Here is an 18,790-nt window from a genome sequence, read left to right on the forward strand (position 1 = left end):
TTCACCGCACAGAGGGACCTCCACACACCTGTTCACCGCACAGAGGGACCTCCACACACCTGTTCACCGCACAGAGGGACCTCCACAGCACCTGTCCCCTGATGGGCAGTGCCAAGCACCATGCCAAGCACATGCCCACCTCCTCCTGTTTTATTCTCATGATTTTATTCTCAGGGCTCCATCTGCCCTGAAGGCTTCTGCCCCGAGGTGGCCTCCTGGGCCAGTGCAGGTCACCCTGTTCACACTGAGCGATGTGTGTAGTAAGATTTAAGGAATTGGCTCACACGATGTGGGGCTGGCAAGTCCGAAATCTGCAGGGCAGGTGGGCCGGCTGCAGGCTGAGGCAGGAGCTGAGGCTCACAGTCTAGAAGCAGAATTTCTTCTCTGAGAAGCCTCAGTGTTCGCTCCTGAGGGCCCTCAGTATACTGAATGACACCCCCTCTCTCCAGCCCCCCCGCCCCCCACATTACTGATCCTGCCTCCTTTCCAGGAAGTCAGAGTGCAGGCGTCAACCACATGTTCCAAACCCCTTCACAGCGACCCTAGGTCCGTGTTTAAGAGCTGGGTTCGCCCGCCCCGCCTGGTGGACGCATAGCACAGACGTTCACCCGGAGGCTGTGAGCACTGCGGCCTGGGCCTCTGCTGCATTTCCTCATCCGGGACGTGCATCGGAGCTTTTCACACGCAGCTGGCCCAGAACCATTGCTCTAAGACATAGAAATCACAGTGTATTCTTCACTGTGCCCGTCCTGGTACTCGCCTCTCACCCCTGGAATCGCTCTTTGGGGGTCCTGCCTCTCTTGCCTGCTTCAGGCCAGTGGCAGGTGGTGACCCCGCTCATGTTGCTGTGTTCACAGCACCATCCAGTGCCCAAGAGAGTCGGCTGATGAATGATGGGTTCCACTCCTGGCTACAGAACTGGACAGACCTGGGTTCAAAATGGGCACGTTCCTTCCCCTCTCTTTGCCTTGATTTCCTCAACTGTAACAAAGGGACAATAACAGTACCTTCCTCGGCTGGCTGTTTTGGGATTAGGTGACAGAACGCACGGGAAGTGCCCAGCAAGGTACCTGGTGTGCAGTAGTGGCTCAAAAGAGAAAGTAGCTTAGGTTGTGGCAGATTATCACTGGGCCTGAGGTCCCACAGCTCTGTGGCTGGTGCTCAGTGACAGCCACCCAAAACCCTGACAGGCTCCGCCAGGAACGGCCCCCAGGTTGTCCCAAAGAAGCCAGGCTCTCCAGAGCATCCTGCATCCCAGCGACTGTCAATAGCGCCACCTAGCGTTCACGGTGGAAATGGCCGCGTTTCCAGGTAATTGCATCCCCCGAGCCCCAGCTTCAAGCACAGGAAGTAACTGCATCCCGGGATGAGGACAGGCGAGGAAGAAAGCAGGGTTATCGTGTTATTATAAGGCCCTCACGCTACCTGTGAAGTGGTACAGTGTTATTTAAAAGTGGGCCTGGATGTAAACATGGAAACTCTAGGGCAGCCACTAAAAAAAAGTATAGCTGATATGCTAAGAAAAGAAAAATCAAATCATATAAAATGCTCAGTTAAAAGCACAAAAGGTAGAAAAAGAGTGGAAGAACAAGGGCAACAAATGAAAACCAGTAACGAGTATGGTAGCCATTAAGCCAACTACGTCAATAATCACTTTGTACATCAATGGTCTAAATATACCAATTAAAAGGCAGAGATTCTCAGAGTGGATCAAAAAACAAGACCCAACAATATGTAATCTACAGGAAACCCACTTTAAATATAAAGACACATATAGATTAAGAGTAAGTGGATGGAGAAAAATATAACACTAATCAAAAGAAAGCAGGAATAGCTATATTAGTTTCACACAGAGCAAACTTTAAAGTAAGGAAACTTATCAAGGCTAAATAGGGGCATTGCACAGTGATAAAGGGGTCAATTCCCCAAGAAGACACAATTCTTCACGAGTATGAACCTAACAGCAGAGTGTCAAGCTATGTGAGAGAAAAACAGATAGAACTGCAAGGAGAACCGGGTGAATCTGCTGTCCTAGCTGGAGACCCCCACACCCCTCTCTCAGAAGCGGGCAGACCCAGCAGGCAGAAAACCAGTAAGCTGAGCTCAAACCACCATCGATCAGCTGGACAGAAGTGGCATCTGTGGATTACTTCATCTAACAACAGCAGAATATGCATTCTTCCCAAGCTCACCTGGAACATTTACTAAGACAGACCACATCCTGGGCCATAAAACACACGTTAACAAGTTTAAAAGAATACACAAATCATACATATTCTTTGTGTGGGAAATCCCAAATATACATGGAGATTAAAAGACATACTTGTAAATAACATTTGGGTCAAAGAGGAAATCTCAAGAGAAATTTAAAAATATTTTGAACTCAATGAAATTGAAAACACAACTTATCAAAATTTGTGGGATGCAGTGAAAGCAGAGCTTAGAGGGGAATTCACAGCACTGATGCATTTATCAGAAAAGGAGAAAGAGCTAAAACCAATCATCTAAATTATCAATTTAGAAAACTAGAAAAAGAGAAAATCCAATCCAAAGTAAGTAGAAGAAATAATAAGAATCAGAGAAGAAGTACAGTGATATTCAAATCAGGAAACCCACAGAGAAGATCAAGGAAACCAAAAGGTGACTCTTTGGAAAGATCAATAAAATCGATATGCCTCTAGCCAGGCTGAAGAAAACAGAGGACACGAATTACCAATATCAAAAACGAAAGAGGGGGCAACACTAGCAATCCCAGGGACATTGAAAGAATAGAGGAATACACCGACAACTCTATGCCCACAAACTTGATAACCAAGATGCAATGGACCGATTCCCTGAAAGACACAACCTGCCAAAAATCACACTAGAAGGAACAGATGACCTGAACAGGCTTTCATCTATTAAAGAAATTGAATCCATAATGAATAACCTTCCAAACAGAAAGCAACAGGCCCAGGTAGGTTCACTGGTGAATTCTACCAAATTTTTAAGGAAGAAATGATACCAATTCCGTATAATCTCTTGCAGAGGAAAGAATGCTAACCCTTTCTATGAGGCCAGCATGACCCTGATGCCGAAACCAGGCAAAGACATTACAAGAAAAGAAAACCACAGGCCTCTCACCTCTCAAATGAACACAGATGTAAAAATCCTCCACAAAATATTGGCAACAGATATTTAAACTATTAAACAAACTTTTATTTAAATATTCAATTAAAATTTTAATTTAAATTTAATATTTAATTAAAAATTTAAGTTAAATTTTAATTAGCAAATTAGCTAGAACTGGGCATCCACATGCAAAAAAAAAAAGAATCTGGACACAGACCTTATACCCTTCGCAAAATGCATCACAGACCTAAATGTAAAATTAGAAACTATAAAATCTCTAGGATATAACAGGAAGAAAATCTAGATGACCTTAAGTATGGTGAGACATTGCCCAAAGCACGATCCATGAAAGAAATAATTGATAAGCTGAACTTCATTAAAATTGAAAACATCTGTTGGGCAAAAGACAATGGCAAGAGAATAAGACAAATGATAGATGGGGAGAACATATTTGCAAAAGAAACATCTGATAAAAGACTATTATCCACAATGTATAAAAACTTTTAAAACTCAGCAATTAAAAAAAACAAACAACCCAATTAAAAAATGGGCCAAAGACCTGAACAGACCTCACCCAAGAAGATACACAGATGGCAAATAAGCACGTGAGAAAACGCTCCCCATCTCGTCCTCAGGGAAATGCAAATTAAGGCAACGAGACACCCTGCACCCCTGTCAGGACGGCCAACACCCAGAGCGCCGACACCACATGCTGGCGGGGACGTGGAGCCACAGGAACTCTCAGTCGCTGTGGGGAAGGCAAACGGTGCAGCCGCTTTGGAGGGCAGTTTGGTGGTTGCTTACAGAACTAAACATACTCCTAGGATCCAGCAATCACGCTCCTTGGTATTTACCCAAAGGAGCTGAAAGCTTGTCCACACGAAACCTGCACACGGACGTTTACAGCAGCTTTATTCATAATCGCCAGAACTTGGAAGCCGCCAGGATGTCCTCCAGTGGGTGATGGATAAACAAACTGTCCATCCAGACAGTGGACTATTACTCAGCGCTAACAAGAAATGAGCCGTCAGGCCATGAAGAGACATGGAGGAACCTTAAATGCACATGACTAAGTGAGGGGAGCGAATCTGAAAAGGCTACACGCTGTGTGATTCCAACTACATGACCTTCTGGAAAAGACAAACCCAAGGAGACAGCGAAGACCAGTGGGTTCCAAGGGGCAGGGGAGGGAGGGATGGACAGGGGGGCACAGGGGACTTTCAGGGCAGTGAATTGTGTGTGACACTGTAATGGTGGGTACATGTCATTATACCTTTGTCAAAACTCATAGACGGTACAACACCGAGAGTGATCTTAATGTCACCTGCAGACTGGATGATGATGACATGCCAACATAGGTTCATCCGTTGTAACAAATGCACTATCTGATGGGGATGTTGATAACGGGGGGAGGCTGTACAGGTGTTGGGGGGCAGGGGGAATATGGGAAATCTCTGCATCTTTCTCTTCATTTTGCTGTGAACCTAAAACTGCTCTAAAAAAAACAAAATCTTAAAAAATCGCTTTCGATGGATTTGAGAATGCCCCCATGTCCTGCTTTTACCTGGAGCCCAACGCACATGCACATAAAGGTGCATAAGGTGGGAGCATTTACACACTGCCAGCGGTGTCGCCTAGCACGAGGCCTAGGTATGCGGCCCGTAACGCACTTTCCTGCATCCATCATGATGTCACACTTGCCCCGCATGGAAATCCAACTGTGAGACTCACTCAAATGAGTTTTCACCGCAACTGGGTCGAGCAGGATGCCCGTCCAGCTGATACACGAGACAGGACTGCTCGGATGGTGCCACCAGCAGCCCCAGAAATTAAATTCTAATGTGGACACGTGTGCTGCCGACAAACAGAGAATTCCGGTTGACAAGATGCTTGATAACAAAAGTTTCCTCGGAATGGTCACATGGGACGAGCCCAGGCCTGCAGAGGCTCCGTCACAGTCCGTTAGGCGGGTAAATAAATAAGCAGCATTGCAGCTCTTATGATTAATAATGGATGAATCTACTGCCTGGCACTTTCCTGCTTCAGCACCACAGAGATCCACAAATAACGAACCAGCCGTGACAAGAGGAAACAGGGTTTGAACTCGAGAGAAGCCAATATCATTCTGTCTATCCGCGTGTCCTGCTGGGCCAGGCAGAACACCGTTACGGGTCTTTCCTGCTGTGAGCACTTCTCACCAAAGCAACATTTTATTTATGGACTCTTTCTGTAACCAATATTGAATTTTTTCCTCCAATCATTTTATCTCAGAGATTCATAACTGTGCAGGAGATACGGACGCATCTGAGCATGTGAGAGAAGCAAAGGACTTGCTTTCTGTACTCGATTGCAGGGGTTCGGGGACCCCGGATTATGGGCGCGGGACTAGCACCCAGTGGCTCAGCGTGCAGATGGCAGAGCTCTCCAGATCAGTCTGACTGTGGGCAATGGGGTGTTCTCAGGGCTGAGGGTGAGGCTTTGACCTTGAGCCCCAAACACGTGCCCACAAAAGGCCCCGGGAAGAGAGGAGGCTTTGCTTGGGGTTTGCAAATACAGCAAGTACAGCGTCCCCAAGCACAGCATGGACACGAGCAGGGCATGATATCCAATGCCGAGTTTCCAGGCTGGGTTCTACCCTTCCTACCACAGTGTGACCAAACCCCACGGTCAGTTACGGGCACCATGTTTTAAGAGTCAAGTCACAAGAGGCTCAGGTTTGGCCCACACCCCGGGAGAAACCACGGAGGAAGAAAGAAATGGCTCATCTCCCACATGACGGCCTGGCCAGGATGTGGAACCCTGCGCTGTCACTACTCATGCATTACAGGCACAGCCTCCTTTATTCCCCTGTATGGCCACCTGCACGCCAGGTACAAAGTCAAGACAGCATGAAAGTGACCACGGGAAGGTCAGAGGCCCTGCTTACAGGGCTGGGGCACAGTCCGGGTTTGGAGCTGTGGTCAAGAGCTCAGACCTGGAGACATCCGCTCAGCCACCCCCAGGAGCCCTCAGGGGGAGGTGCCGAGTCAGCAGAGAGGAGGGACACCTGGTGCTCGGTGTCCTGGGCTGGAGGACTGAGTGGGGACCCATCGGCATCACGGGCAACATTTAAAGCCATTTGTGACGGTAACTTAGAACCAGGCTCTGTGGGGACGAGGGGGCACCACGGCGCCAAACATGCTGGCACTGTCCCTTATGCGGATAACCATCCAACACATAAATTAGATAAAGTATAACAATTGGATAATTGATACATTAGTGGGCAGACAGAAGACAGTCAGATGATGACAAAAATGAGTGTGAAATTGCAACTGTGCCCATGCTACGAAGGACATTCACTGTGTTGTGGACGAGTGTGTTTGATCTGATCAGGGAGGCAATGGAGGGGAGGCATGGGGACCAGCCCAGGGCCACAGGGGCCGGGGGCCAGCCCTGTCCTATGGCAGGTCCCATCAGAGGCAGGTGGGCTGGCCCGGCTGCAAAAGGTCCACGCTCTGCCCAGGGCGGTGAGTCACCAGGAGATGCCTCCAGAAGAACAACAGCCCCTCATTCAATAACAGGACCCCTCCCTACAGCGTCCACCCGGGACCCTCCCATGAGTGACAGTGCCACTCAGCACAGCCTGCCACGGCCACACAGTGAACGCCTGCTTTCCCTGCCCCTGGCCTGCACCCCCGTTCCCTTCGTCAAGGGGCTAAGATGCTCTGGCTCCCCGAGTCCCTGAGTCCTCAAGGGTAGGGCAGACTGTGACCTTGAGAACATGTTGTGAGGACGGATACGAAGCTGGGCTTCCAAGGGCCTTGTGACGTCTGGCCCCAAACAAGCGTTTGTACCACTTCCGATGGAACCCTCCCCTAACCCCAGCTCTCACTGTCCCGCTGGCATTCTCAGCCACACGTTCCAAACACCGGACACCGGAGGACCACGTGTCCTCCTTTCTGCCATGTCATCCAAAGTAGCGACACTCTCAAAGTTACTTGTGGAGCCACGTTTGCATGGTTTCAAACACAGGAAAGTGAACGTGCAATTTTCAAAATGAAGCAAGGTCTCCCAGTGCCTGCCACTCGGCGCCCCGAGCCCGTCTGCAGAGGTGAGTTGCCCTCCATTGCTGTCCCGCCTCCATGCTGGGGGCAGGGGCGCCACCCCAAACACGCAGGCTCCGAGCCCTCGCCCAGAGGCGGGACCTCCTGGGAGGGTCCCCTCGGCAGCCGCCCGCCCGCCACGCTCACCGGAGATGATGGAGTCGTTCAGGGCCTCCTCGTCCTGGTACAGAAGCAGGTCGTCCTTGAGCTCGGAGCTCAAGAGCACGTTCTCCTTGTTCTCCTCCGACTCGCTGGCCGCAGTCCGCCTGCCCCCCGAGGCCCCGTCAAAGCTCCAGGCCTCCTCGCGCTCCCTGCCCCGCTCCACGCTGGACGTTCTCGACAGGCGGACGTCCATGCGCTTCTTCGGGGACCCTTTACTGTCCCTCCCTTGAAAACTGAAACAGAAAGGTAACCCGAGTGACACGCTGTCCCCGTCACCTGGACGCCCAGCGAAACCCAGTGAGGGGCCGATGACGGACGCTGCAGAGGCGGCCCCCCATACGCACGGCTTCTCGGCTTCTGTCCCAAGCACACAGGACAAGAAGCGCCACCAGCACACACGGCTGAGTCCAAGCCCCATGGCGCGGAGAACGTGCTGTTCTGAAGAGCGGGCACGTGTGTAATAAAACTCACCCAAGCTGAGTGCAGCAACTGCCCAGACCAAGGACTTCCAGGACCCAAGAAGGCCACTTGATCTGGCGTTTCCGCCGAACCCTACATGTGTCCCGTCACCTGCTTTGCCCTCCAACAACTGGCTGCCTTACACTCCAGGAAGCACAGACTGAGAAGACGAGGGTGAGCCTCAGGGACAAGCGTGTGTCTGTCTTCTCTGGTGAAAACTCTGAGGCTTCCTCCCTCGCGAGTCTCTCTCACGAGCGCCTCCCCGCCCCAACCGGGATCCTCTGAGATCCATGGCACACACACCCCACCCTGTCCCCTCACAGGATGTGGCACCACGACAACCTGCAGAACCCGGTGTGAAACGCAAATGCAGGGCCCCTTGTTCAAAAATGATTAAGAATTTCAGGACAGTGACGGCAGAGCGTTGTGCCCAGCCCCCTCCTCACCCCAGGTGACTGCACAGTGTACCCCAGGAGGCTGGCCCGGCTGGAGTGCGGGCACCCAGCTCTCCTCTGGGAGGGCAGGGGCCTCACCTGTCCTGGCGGTGCTTGGTGGCCAGCGCCCTGTGCAGCTCCTCGATGACGCGGCTGGGCGGCAGCGGCCGGTGGACGGTGGTGAGATGTGGAGACCCCGTGGGCGTGGAAAGCTGTCCTCGGAGGGGAGGGTCAGTGTTCTTCCCGCCAGAGCCTTGGAAGAGCGCAGCCTGGCCTGGGGGGCGAGAGGAACCCACAAGAGCGTGAGTCTGCAGGGACAGGGAGGAAGAGCGTTGCTGAGACATGAGCCGTGGGGCAGAGGATGCAGGCCCCTGGCCAGGCGACCCGCCGGTGTCATCAGCCTGGGCTCCCTCGGGACCGGGGCACCGCTGTCCATCATGGACACACCTAACGAGTGCTGCTCAGCTGAGCACGTGTCCTGCCCAGGGGACCGTGTGTCACTCATTTTTCAGATGAGGAAGCTGAGGTTCAGAAGCCAATTCCAGGCCGTGCACCTGCAGCAGGTGACGGGGCTGGGATGGACCTGGCAGCGTGGCTCCAGGTGTGGCTGGCAGAGGCCACGGGGCCTCCATACAGGGAGCCATCGCCCAGCTGGGCCCGGGCAGCGGAAGCCCGCCCCGAGGCTAACTCACAGGCCTCCAGGGCCCGGGCAGCTGAAACACAGGGAAGACAAGGGCCTCCTGCAATCCCTGCCAAAGGGAGGGGCGGGGACTGCGGCCAACAGAGGAGCACCGTCCGTCCGTCTTAACGGGGCCGCTGTGACTCAGGGCTGCCAGATATGAGGACTTGGCAAGAGAAGCCAGAAATAACGTGGATTAAAGGTAAACATTTCCTGTGCCTTTATACATATTACTATCTAATACTTGAACACACTTTACTATGCTAAACATGTTGGCGACCAGCCTTAAAATATACTGAGCACCAAGCAGACCCAGCAAAGCAAGTCTGGGAGGGAAGTGGGGGCAGGGATGCCCTGGACTCTGGGGGACAGAGCGGGGACGAAGCCTGGGGCTGGTCCACTGTGTCTCTCAGACAAGAAAGAGCCCAGTGGGGCTAAGCTTGTGCACCGTCCTCTTGGGGCCCAGGAAAGCCCAGCTGAGGGGCCTCTCTCCCCCTCCACTGCCACCTAGCATTCACATGAGGCAAACATTTCCCCAAAAGTGAGGGGGACAGTGGAGAAAATAAACGCTCCCAAATGTAGTCTCAGCTGTGAGGGATCCAGGCCGAAGCCTAAAGCTCGTAGCCACCTGCTGTCCCCTCTGCTTCTAGTCCGGTCCCCAGATTAGCTGGCGACATGGCTGGTGAGTGCTCTGGAGCTCCGTGCCCCTGAGGGATGGGTGGAAGTCAGAGGAGCTGACCCACAGGCCTGGGGACCCAGAGTTTCAGATGCAGGAAACGTGGAAGGGTCACGTGACAGGAACCTTGGGGCTGCACCTCCCAAGCTGTGTTCCTGAGGGTCCAGAACAAATGACACATCAGCCAGAACACAGCCCAACGAACGGTGCCCAACCAAACGGAGCTCCAACTGACCCCGGTTTCAGTGGACGGAAAGGCGGATCATCACAGAGATACTAACAAGATGCCAAACAGAATCTTTTTGCCTCAAAACTCTTACTCCAGTCTGTGTGGTCGTGTCACTCAAGGGCTGCGAACTTTGACTCATTCCCAGAGATGCAGAGAGATGCAGAAAGCAGACAGGGGTTCAGGGCATCCGTCTGGGCCTTGGATCACTGCCACCCTCACACGCTGAGCACCTGCTGTATGCCAGGCGCGGGCTGTGATGGTGACGCAGAGACGTGGCCGTCAGGGGCTGTCTGGGGAGAGAGGCGGAGACGGAGAAATAACCCCAGACGAGGAGGTTTAGGTTCCTGGGGCCGCTGTAACAGCGTGCCACGAACTGGGTGGCTCAGGACAACATATGTTTACCCTCTTTCAGTTCCAGAGGCTGGAAATCCAAAATCAAGGTGTCGGCAGGGCTGGTTCCTCTGGGGGCTGTGAGGGAGAAACCGCCCCAGGCCGCTTTCCCAGCTTCTGGTGGCTGCTGGCCGTCCTCGGTGTCCCTTGGCCTGTAGACACGTCACTCCAATATCTGCCTCTTTCTTCACATCATCTCTGTGTGTCCTTCTGTGTCTCTTTTGAGGACACTGTCATTGGATGTAGGGCCCTCCCTAACCCAGGATGGTGGCATCTCGATCCTTATCTAATTATATCTGCAAAGACCCTTTTCCAAAGACGGCCGGCCGCGTTCTACGATGCTGGCTGGACATGAATTGAGGGGACACCATTCAACCCACTATACACGGTAAACGACGTGGCAAATGCCAGAAGGCCAGGCACGTGTGGCCACTGGGTTTGGGTCAGGAAAAGCTCCCGGAAGTAGGAACAGGGAGGCATGGGCACTGACCAGGTGAGGCGAGGGGGAGAAGGGAGGGCAGCGTGGGGAGTGTGTCAGGGGGAGGGGGGATGAGCACTGGGCCCAGAACTGTGTTCATCTCCACCAGCTGGGGGGACCTGGGACAAGTTGCCGGAGCCTGCTGAGCCTCCGTTTCCTCCACTGCCAATTGGGCACATGTCCCCTTGTCCCCAGAGGCCAACACATGGACTCTGAATGGGTCGTGTGGACCGGGGCCTCCTTGGAGTGGCTGGGGCTGGAGCACACTGACAAGGCGTTAAGTCGTCGTCTTCTGGGTAGTGGTCAAGGGCTTGGGACGGAGCTGCGTCACTCTGCTGTCCATTGTCACCTTCACACCCTCAAAGGCAGCGTGCCAGGGCTTATTCTCAAAAAAAGAACCTCTTGGTGAAGGGCCTGCTTTTCCCCCAAGACTAGCAGTGTCTCCAGTTTCCATCAATGACAGGACAAGAGATACGCAGGCTTGGAAAGTAAAGGTCCCAACTTCCTGGGATTTTTCAGGCAACGTAGACAGAGCTACAGAAGTGGGAGGCTTTGGGGCCTCTGCCCAGCCATGCGCCCCTCTCTGACTACCGCCCTACAGTCTGGTGTTGACTCCTGGCTCCGCCTTGCTGGACAGAACTCTCTGGAGAAGGAATTGGTGAAATGCAGATGAGTAGAGAGGTGGTGAGAGGCTGAGAGAGGAAGGGAAGGAGGGGAGAGAGAGAGAGAAGCAGAAATAGGAGGACAGCTAGACACCCAGACAGAGAGAAGGTCCTCATCCTGGGGACGGGCTGTGTCTCCTTGAGGGAGCCTCAGTGGTCTGACGACCAGTGGTCCTCGCTAAGAACAGCCCTCATGCACCTGTCCGAAGCCCAAGTCACAGAAGCAAAGAGGGTGAACTAGCTGTTCCACAGCGGGAGCCCCATCAGGACTGGCTGACGCATTGGTGGATGAGTGGAAGGAAGGGTGATGTGTGCGGACCCACCTGTGACATTTTTCGTGGCTTTGGCGCCTGCCTTGGGCGGTGGGGTGGGCAGCAGCGGGGGGCTGGGGAGCTTTCCCACGGATCTCTCCAGGGTTCTGGGAGGGCTGTCCAGGGCGTCGGGCCCAGCTAAGGCTTGAGAGGACTCGTCCGTGGTGGGCGGAAGGCTGCCGGCGGCGTCTGCTTCTTCACCTCTGCATGTGGCTGGTTCCAAGACAAAACAGAGTGTTCACAAACCACGGCTCCTCTGATTGGGGTGGACGTGAGCGAGGAGAGAAAGGGGGGTGGGGGCGGGGGTGGGTGTTAACAACGAGCAGAACGCGAAAGGGTCACTGCACATACAGACGTGACTTCCTGTGAGTTCAAAGATCGATAGAACGTCCTTCCTTCCATTCATCCATCAGGGGCAGAGAGAGGAGAAGGAAGGTAGGGGGAGAATCATTTCAAGAGCTTGAGTGGTTCCATCCCTTTTTTCACCCAACAGGTGGTGCCAAAGCTCCTGTTTTGCCTGGGGGTGGGGTTCATGATCACAGGTTTTGGAATCTGATGCACCTGGGCTCCAGTCGGCCCTCGCACGGACTCCGTGACCTTGGGTAAGTGACTCAACCTCTCTGTGCCTCCATTTACCCACGCGTGACACTGGACTAGCGACCAGAGTCCTTCCCAGGCTTGAAGCTTAAACAAGAAGTACAATGAAATGTGTGCCTGCCTGGCCCACTGCAGACCCCAAACTCAGCAGCTATTGACTTGACACATCCAGTTTGCAGCAGCCCCGTGCCCTGGCATGCCGGCCAGATGCGTGGTGGGGAGGGGCAGGGAGGTTAGGCTTTGAGGAAGGATCAGCCCACCCGGAGCCCCCGTCCCCTCTCCTTCCAGCTGCTGGCTCAGGCCCCCCAAGAGCTGCCCCTCCACTCCCCTGAGCACCACCCTCCAGCCCGTCTACCCCTCTGCTTTCTTCCACTCCATCAACAATCTCCTCCCCCACTTTTCTCTTTATCCAGCACAAGGTCCACTGTCCATCACAGCAGCAACCTCACCCACACCCATTCCCCCCGCCAAGTCCTCCGCTTCACTTCCTTTACATTTAACGCTCAGAAACCCCATCTCTGGCTGAAGCCTTGACCCACTAGTTCCCACCTGTGCCGAGAGCTGCAGGAAAACTGGGGCGACACAGAAGCCCAGTCCCGGCCATCGCAGGACCACCACCTTCCATGGTCCTCTCTGCCTCCGTCCTGCAGTCACTCTGCTTCAAACATTTCTTGGTTCTTTCCTACCTTCATTGTCTCCCTCCCGCCTCCCTTCCCCCATGCAGCCTCACCAGCAGCTTTACAGGGGAAACCGAGGCTATCAGACAGGGGTGTCCCCTCATTTCTGACCCAGACACAAACCCACTGTCCCAATGGCCCCTTCCTTCCTTCCTTCTTCCCTGACACGAGAGGCAGCCTCCCATCCCCTCCTTGGGACCCCAGCACCCCCTGCCCTCTCAGGCTACACCCCAGGTGCACAGCCACCTGAGGAGGAAGATACTAACCCTCAGGGAACAGCTCCAGAGAGCTGGTCCAAAAGTCACTGTGGGGGACTCATCCACCCATCAGGGGATGTGGCACCCGGGCGGGCTCACCATGGCAGGGCGCTGTCCGCGGTGCTGAAAACAAGGTGCTGGCTGAGGCAGGCGGGGCCCTGCCCTTAGGGAGTGTCCACTGAAACCTCAGAAGCAAACGCGGCATTCCCCATGTGCCCCGGCGAGCGGGCACCATTTCTGCTCTTTTACTGTCCGTGTTGAAAGTTGAAAAATCTCTCAGGCTAGGCCCTTTCTCCTGTGAAGCTCACGGAAATGTAGTCTTTTTTTCTTAGAAGGGCTGGCCTTCCCAATCCCTGCTGAGCAAAATCTGAGAAAGAAAATCCCCCTCCCCGACCCTCTGCAGGAGGCAGACTCAGCTCTGTAGCATGAAGTTGGTCTGAACTGAGAAGCATTGCACTATGCTCCTTACCTCACATTATAGTATCCTGTCGTGCACGGATACCCACACGATAAGTCCGTTTTTAATTATTATTACCATTATTATTATTACCACTACTTATAAAACTGTTCTCAAGTGTTAGTTGTCAATAGTTTTTTAGACTCCCAGACTTCAAGACTAGTGTGATGTCCTATGACCTGTAACCGATAACTTCTAAGAATCTACAATTCTGATTGTTTCACTTAAGTTGTGTACTAACAATAACATTGAAATAAACATTTTACGCCTTCTAGGTAAAAACAGTTGTGTGCTTTCCTTGTTAAGCCACAGGTGAGCAAGGAAATGTTCTTTTTCTCCATGTGGGCAGCAGTCCTATGACGTCTTCGGGTTTCCTGTCTCGTGTAAATAAGGCAGTGACACTGATCCTCGGGACACGGCTCCACAGCCCAGGCCCTCGGCAGGAAGCACAGGCATAGGGCTGGCTTGAGCTCATGGGACCCCATCAGGCTCAGTTCCTGTCCCCAGACATTCAGCGTGTTTCTAAATCATGGTTTCGGGAGAGAGAGCTGGCACAGGAACCGCTCGCCTGGCCGGAAGCACGCCCTTCTCCCACAACCATCCCCCTTCCTCTGCTGTGTCTGTGTCTGACTCATTTCCAGACAGGTGACCTGGTCTCCACCTCCCTGAGCCCTGGCCCCCTCATCTGTGCAGACGTGTGTATGGAATCCGATCCTGCCCACCGCGATGGCGGGGGCGCTTACACGAGGTCAGAAGGAAAGGTGTGTTGGAGCATCGCAACGTTCATCTGACTTTGGCCGCTGAGGGGCCATCCTGCCAGAGATAGAAGGATGATTACGGCACACAGACGGGTCTCCGTCACATTCCAGGTCAGGGGTTCTCAGCCGTACACGGCCGACACGCTGGGCCAGATCACTCTGTTGTCAGGGGCTGCCCTCGGAGGTGTTTGGCAGCCTCCCTCACCTCTGTCTACAAGACGCCAGTCATCTTCCCAGTTGTGACTGCCAAAAATGTCTCCAGACACTGCCCACTGCGCCCTGGGGTGGGGACAAGGTGCCCACGGCTGAGAACCACTGCTTGACATAGATTTCTGAAGGGAAGCACTGTGGTGCCCGCCTGGTGAAGGCCCAGGGTGAGAGCCCCGGCTGTGACACGCTGTCCCAGCACTCGCCTGGGTCCTCCCACCATGGAAACATGGACGTGGGCCTCAGTCTCCTGCCATGGACCCAGGAGTTTGGACAAGGCAAGTGGTGTTTCAACTGGACTCCATGGTTCCCTGGAAGTGTCACCGAGGGACGGGATAACAGGGGACATAGCAGCCCAGGGTCAGTGTCCCCACCCTTGGGTCTGTCTCAGCACAGCCCTTCAGTGTCTGTATCTCTAACACTTCCCTCTTGGCATCTGGACACCACATTCTCCAGGTTCTGCCCTGGTTTCCTCCTGCCATGCTGGCCACACCTGCTCAGCCTCTCACAGGCCCCACCTGGGCGGCCCCAGGACCCGGGACCCAGCTCGCGGTCCTCTTCTCCATCTCGCTCTCTCACTGGCTGATCCCATCCAGTCCTTTGGCTTCAGAATCAATCCCATCTCTCGCCGACCCTTGACCTCCCCTCAGAGCTCCAGACTCTTTCACAATTGGCCACTTTTCATTGCCATCCGAAGTCAAATAGGCAAAATGAAACCCAACCCAACCCGTCCCTTGATGTCCAATAAGTAACCCCTTCTCTTTTACTAATCCATCTATCCATCCATCTGAAAAATGTCCTTGAGCAACTGCCTAGTAGTGGCCCAGGCACCTTTCTAGGGGCTGAGGACATGGCGTCCACTAACGCAGAGCCTTCGCCGGGCCTGCTACTCAGCCCACCTGCCTCCAGCTGCCAGCCAGGCCGGACACGACACTCGGTCCCTCTCTTGTCCTCTCCACCTTGTGCTCTGCCCTCTTGTCTTAGCTCACAAATAGACACTGTGTGCTCTGCTTCCAAACTATTTCTCAGAAACGCCCACTTGTCCTCCCAGTGTCAGCTGCCATGGCCTCTGCCTGGAACCCAGCAGCAGCCTCCTGGCAGCCTTCACTGCCACTCTGCCCCAAATCCATTCTCCAAACCAGAGGTCGGCAAACGTTTTCTGTAAGGGGCTCTGGCTTTGTGGGTCGCAGGGTCTCTGTTGGTAGAGGAAACTCTGGAAGGACTGGCCAATCCAAACAGCAAAGGCCCCCCTTGCTGTGCCCCTCTCACCCACAGTGCTGCCCAAAGGACCTTTCTGAAATGATAGGTGCCCAGTACAGCAGCCACCAGCCCCATGTGGCCAGTGAGCACCTGGCAAATGGCTGGTGTGACTGGGAGCTGAACTTAACCTTCACTTAGTTTTAATTAATTGAAATAGCCATGTAGCTGGTGCCAACAGCACAGGACAGCTCTGGGACTGAGTTAGTGGTCATGGCTCACACCCCCTCACAGAGAAATCACAGGGCAAAGTTCTAACAGCCCCACAGCGGTCCCTCCACCCCCCTAGCCCAAGGTGGAACGTGGATTCCCCCATCTTAAGATGCTGGAACTCAACACACCAGCAACTCGCTCCAAAACTATCCTCCAAATTCTCTCATAAAACCGATCTATGCTCATCACACAATCACCCCCTCGTGTCCCTGACCTATCTGAGGGGTCCACAGGCTGGGGTGCTGGTTTGCAACGTCTCCTTTCTAAGCCTCCATCTTTCTCTGCATCTCACATGAGTTGTGTGTAGCTACCATTATACAATAGTTTGGAATCTTGTAGAAATGGAAACTTTAACATCCATTCAAGTCCCAAATGTTATAATCGAATTAAAGAAAAAAAAGAAGACAACGTCAGCTTTGCAAGTTCCCTGAATTTGGGATCCCTCCCTCGGGGCTGTCCTTGTCCTGACCTGACCAGCAGAGGTCGCTTCTCACCCACCGAACGCTCAGCAGAGGCTCTTCTGTTGCATACAAACCCCAGTGTAGGGCTCAGGTCTAGGAACAGAAGTCACTGAAGCCCACCTTCTTCCATCACTCTGGGAGGATAAGGCCCAGGCACTTTAACCATTGTGACCCCCAGACTCAACAGCACATCCCACCCACAGAAACGTCCTTCATACAAACGTATGCTCTCCACAAACCAAGCCTGCTCTCAAATCCGTCCCCAAAGCATCTGGATAGAGAGCTCGCCTGATGTTAGATGGGTGTCGAGAGCAGGCACGCTGCTCGGGGCTGAGCAAGCAGAAAAGATCTGCCAGAGAGAGGCGCCAGGCACCAGCAGGAGGCCGGGCAGCTCCCCAGCAGAGCGCAGGCTCAGTGGCCAAGGGCAGCACTCAGCTGCAAGGACACAGGTGGAAGATGCTTCGCCAGGCCATCAGAATCGTGCCAACCTCCCCCGACTGAAGTGTGATGCCTGGGGGACAGCGGGACACGGGTGTGCCAAGAGGGCCTCTGTGGGAGAGGCCAGGGCCACCCCAAGGGCCACAACTCTTCAGACCCCAAACTCCTATTGCGTCCCCCAGTCGGAGGGAAACCGGAAAGGCACAGCCACCCGCTCTTGGCAGGTGCCTGTAAATGCTGGAGGGATGCTGTGCACAGCGGCTGCAGAGAGCAGCACAGGTGAGACTTGTTTGGCAGAGGAGGCAGCAGAGGACAGACGCCTACTGGCTGTGAAGCCCAGGCACAGTCGGCCACAGGAGCCCCAGCAGACCCATCCTCACGGACTGGCTCTCCAGCCTCCTACTCTTGTGGACACAGTTCGAGCTCCAGGCCGCACACCATGCCTGGCAAACTGACAGCTGCAGTCGTACTAGGGAACAGGCTTCCAGCTCGACAGTGAGGTCTCCAGGAAGACTTCTCTAGAAACGCTGCTAACAGGTCAGGGTGCAAGGCGGGGGTATCTCTAAGCACCCCCAGGTTTCTTTGCTGGGTCATGCTTTTCTTCCTCTCCACCCTCCTTTTTTTCTCCACTTCCCCACAGCTGGCAACTGTCCTGGTCTATTCAGTTAAAATAATCACCACCACCGACCACTACCGATGACGACTGCAACATCACAGCCCCACTGACAATTAATGTGGCAGACACTGTGCTAAGCTCCTCCCACCCTCCGAAAACATAGTCCCCATTGTTTGTCCCTTTTAACAGAGGGGACAAAGGAGGCTTGGAGCAGTGCACCCAGCATGCCTGGCAGAGAAGCGGCGACAAGCGCCCTCCCACGGAAGGAGCACGGCAGCTGCGCCTTCACCAGCACCCACCACGCCAGGGCGCCGTGCGGCAGACACTGAAGCACCAGCTCAGGGAATGAGGCTACGCCCTCCAGGGGAGGCAGCCACTGCTGTGGGACTTAGGTCTCTGGGAAGGTCCCTCTCCCTCCTTCCTGCCCAATGGTCTTGGGGTCAGCTAAGACGCTCCCACTGGACACTGGCTCCTTGAGGGAGAATTTTCTGCTCAGAAGTTCCCAGTGAACAAGCAAAGGTATCTGGGGAGGAAGGTATATGGGGGAGGGGCACCTGTGCGCATCTGTAAGCATCTTCATTGACTGGCTGTGCCGAACTTGGGAATACAGGAGAAAAATGCTCCTGCAGACACTGAAACCCCACCGCATGGCTGCGCGCGGCACAGCTCGCGGCCCGGGCGTAGCCGTGCCCCTGAGGACAGTCTCCTGCCGGAGCTGCTGCCCAGGCCCTGGCCGGGACCCCAGTTGCCACCCAGGCTGATGGCTACCCGGGAGCAGCACAACCCCAACGGTCTCCGGCCAATACCTGTATCGTCCGAGCGGGTCTCTGAGGACAGCGGCTCATCCAGAGAAGCCTGGTCTGTCCCGGTGGCTGAAGGGCTTCCCGGCTGGGCATCTTCCAGGATCAGCGTCTCCTGCTTGGGAGTGGACGGTTCGCTCTGTGCAGCTCGGGGCCCTCTGTCAGGGCCGCATGCTTTGCTTTCAGTGTCTGCAAGGAGATCTTGCTGTCAGCCTACCTGCCCGCCCTCCCCGTGTGCTTTCATCATGCCAGGTGCCTTCCCAGGCCCAGGCGTGGTCTGAACGCCTCCCCCACAGTCCCCGGGGGCCCACTCCACACTGTCTTCCTCAGGTACCTCCGAGCGTGCAATGCCCCTCAGCCCCTGCCCTCTATACCACTG

General features: G+C 54.3%; 1 protein-coding gene across 1 annotated transcript in view; it reads right to left on the reverse strand.

The window, feature by feature from the left end:
* LOC109380026 (phosphatase and actin regulator 3-like) overlaps positions 1–18,790 on the reverse strand; it is a 139,269-nt gene that overhangs the window by 32,397 nt on the left and 88,082 nt on the right. The window contains exons 4-7 of the mRNA XM_019637160.1: positions 18,418–18,600; positions 11,686–11,886; positions 8,348–8,522; positions 7,341–7,588 (exon numbers count right to left, since the gene is read on the reverse strand). Coding sequence (XP_019492705.1) covers positions 7,341–7,588; positions 8,348–8,522; positions 11,686–11,886; positions 18,418–18,600 — 807 coding nt within the window. The remainder of the gene's footprint in view (positions 1–7,340; positions 7,589–8,347; positions 8,523–11,685; positions 11,887–18,417; positions 18,601–18,790) is intronic.

Source organism: Hipposideros armiger, unplaced genomic scaffold (assembly GCF_001890085.2).
Source record: "Hipposideros armiger isolate ML-2016 unplaced genomic scaffold, ASM189008v1 scaffold_32, whole genome shotgun sequence".
NCBI classification, from domain to species: Eukaryota; Metazoa; Chordata; class Mammalia; order Chiroptera; family Hipposideridae; genus Hipposideros; species Hipposideros armiger.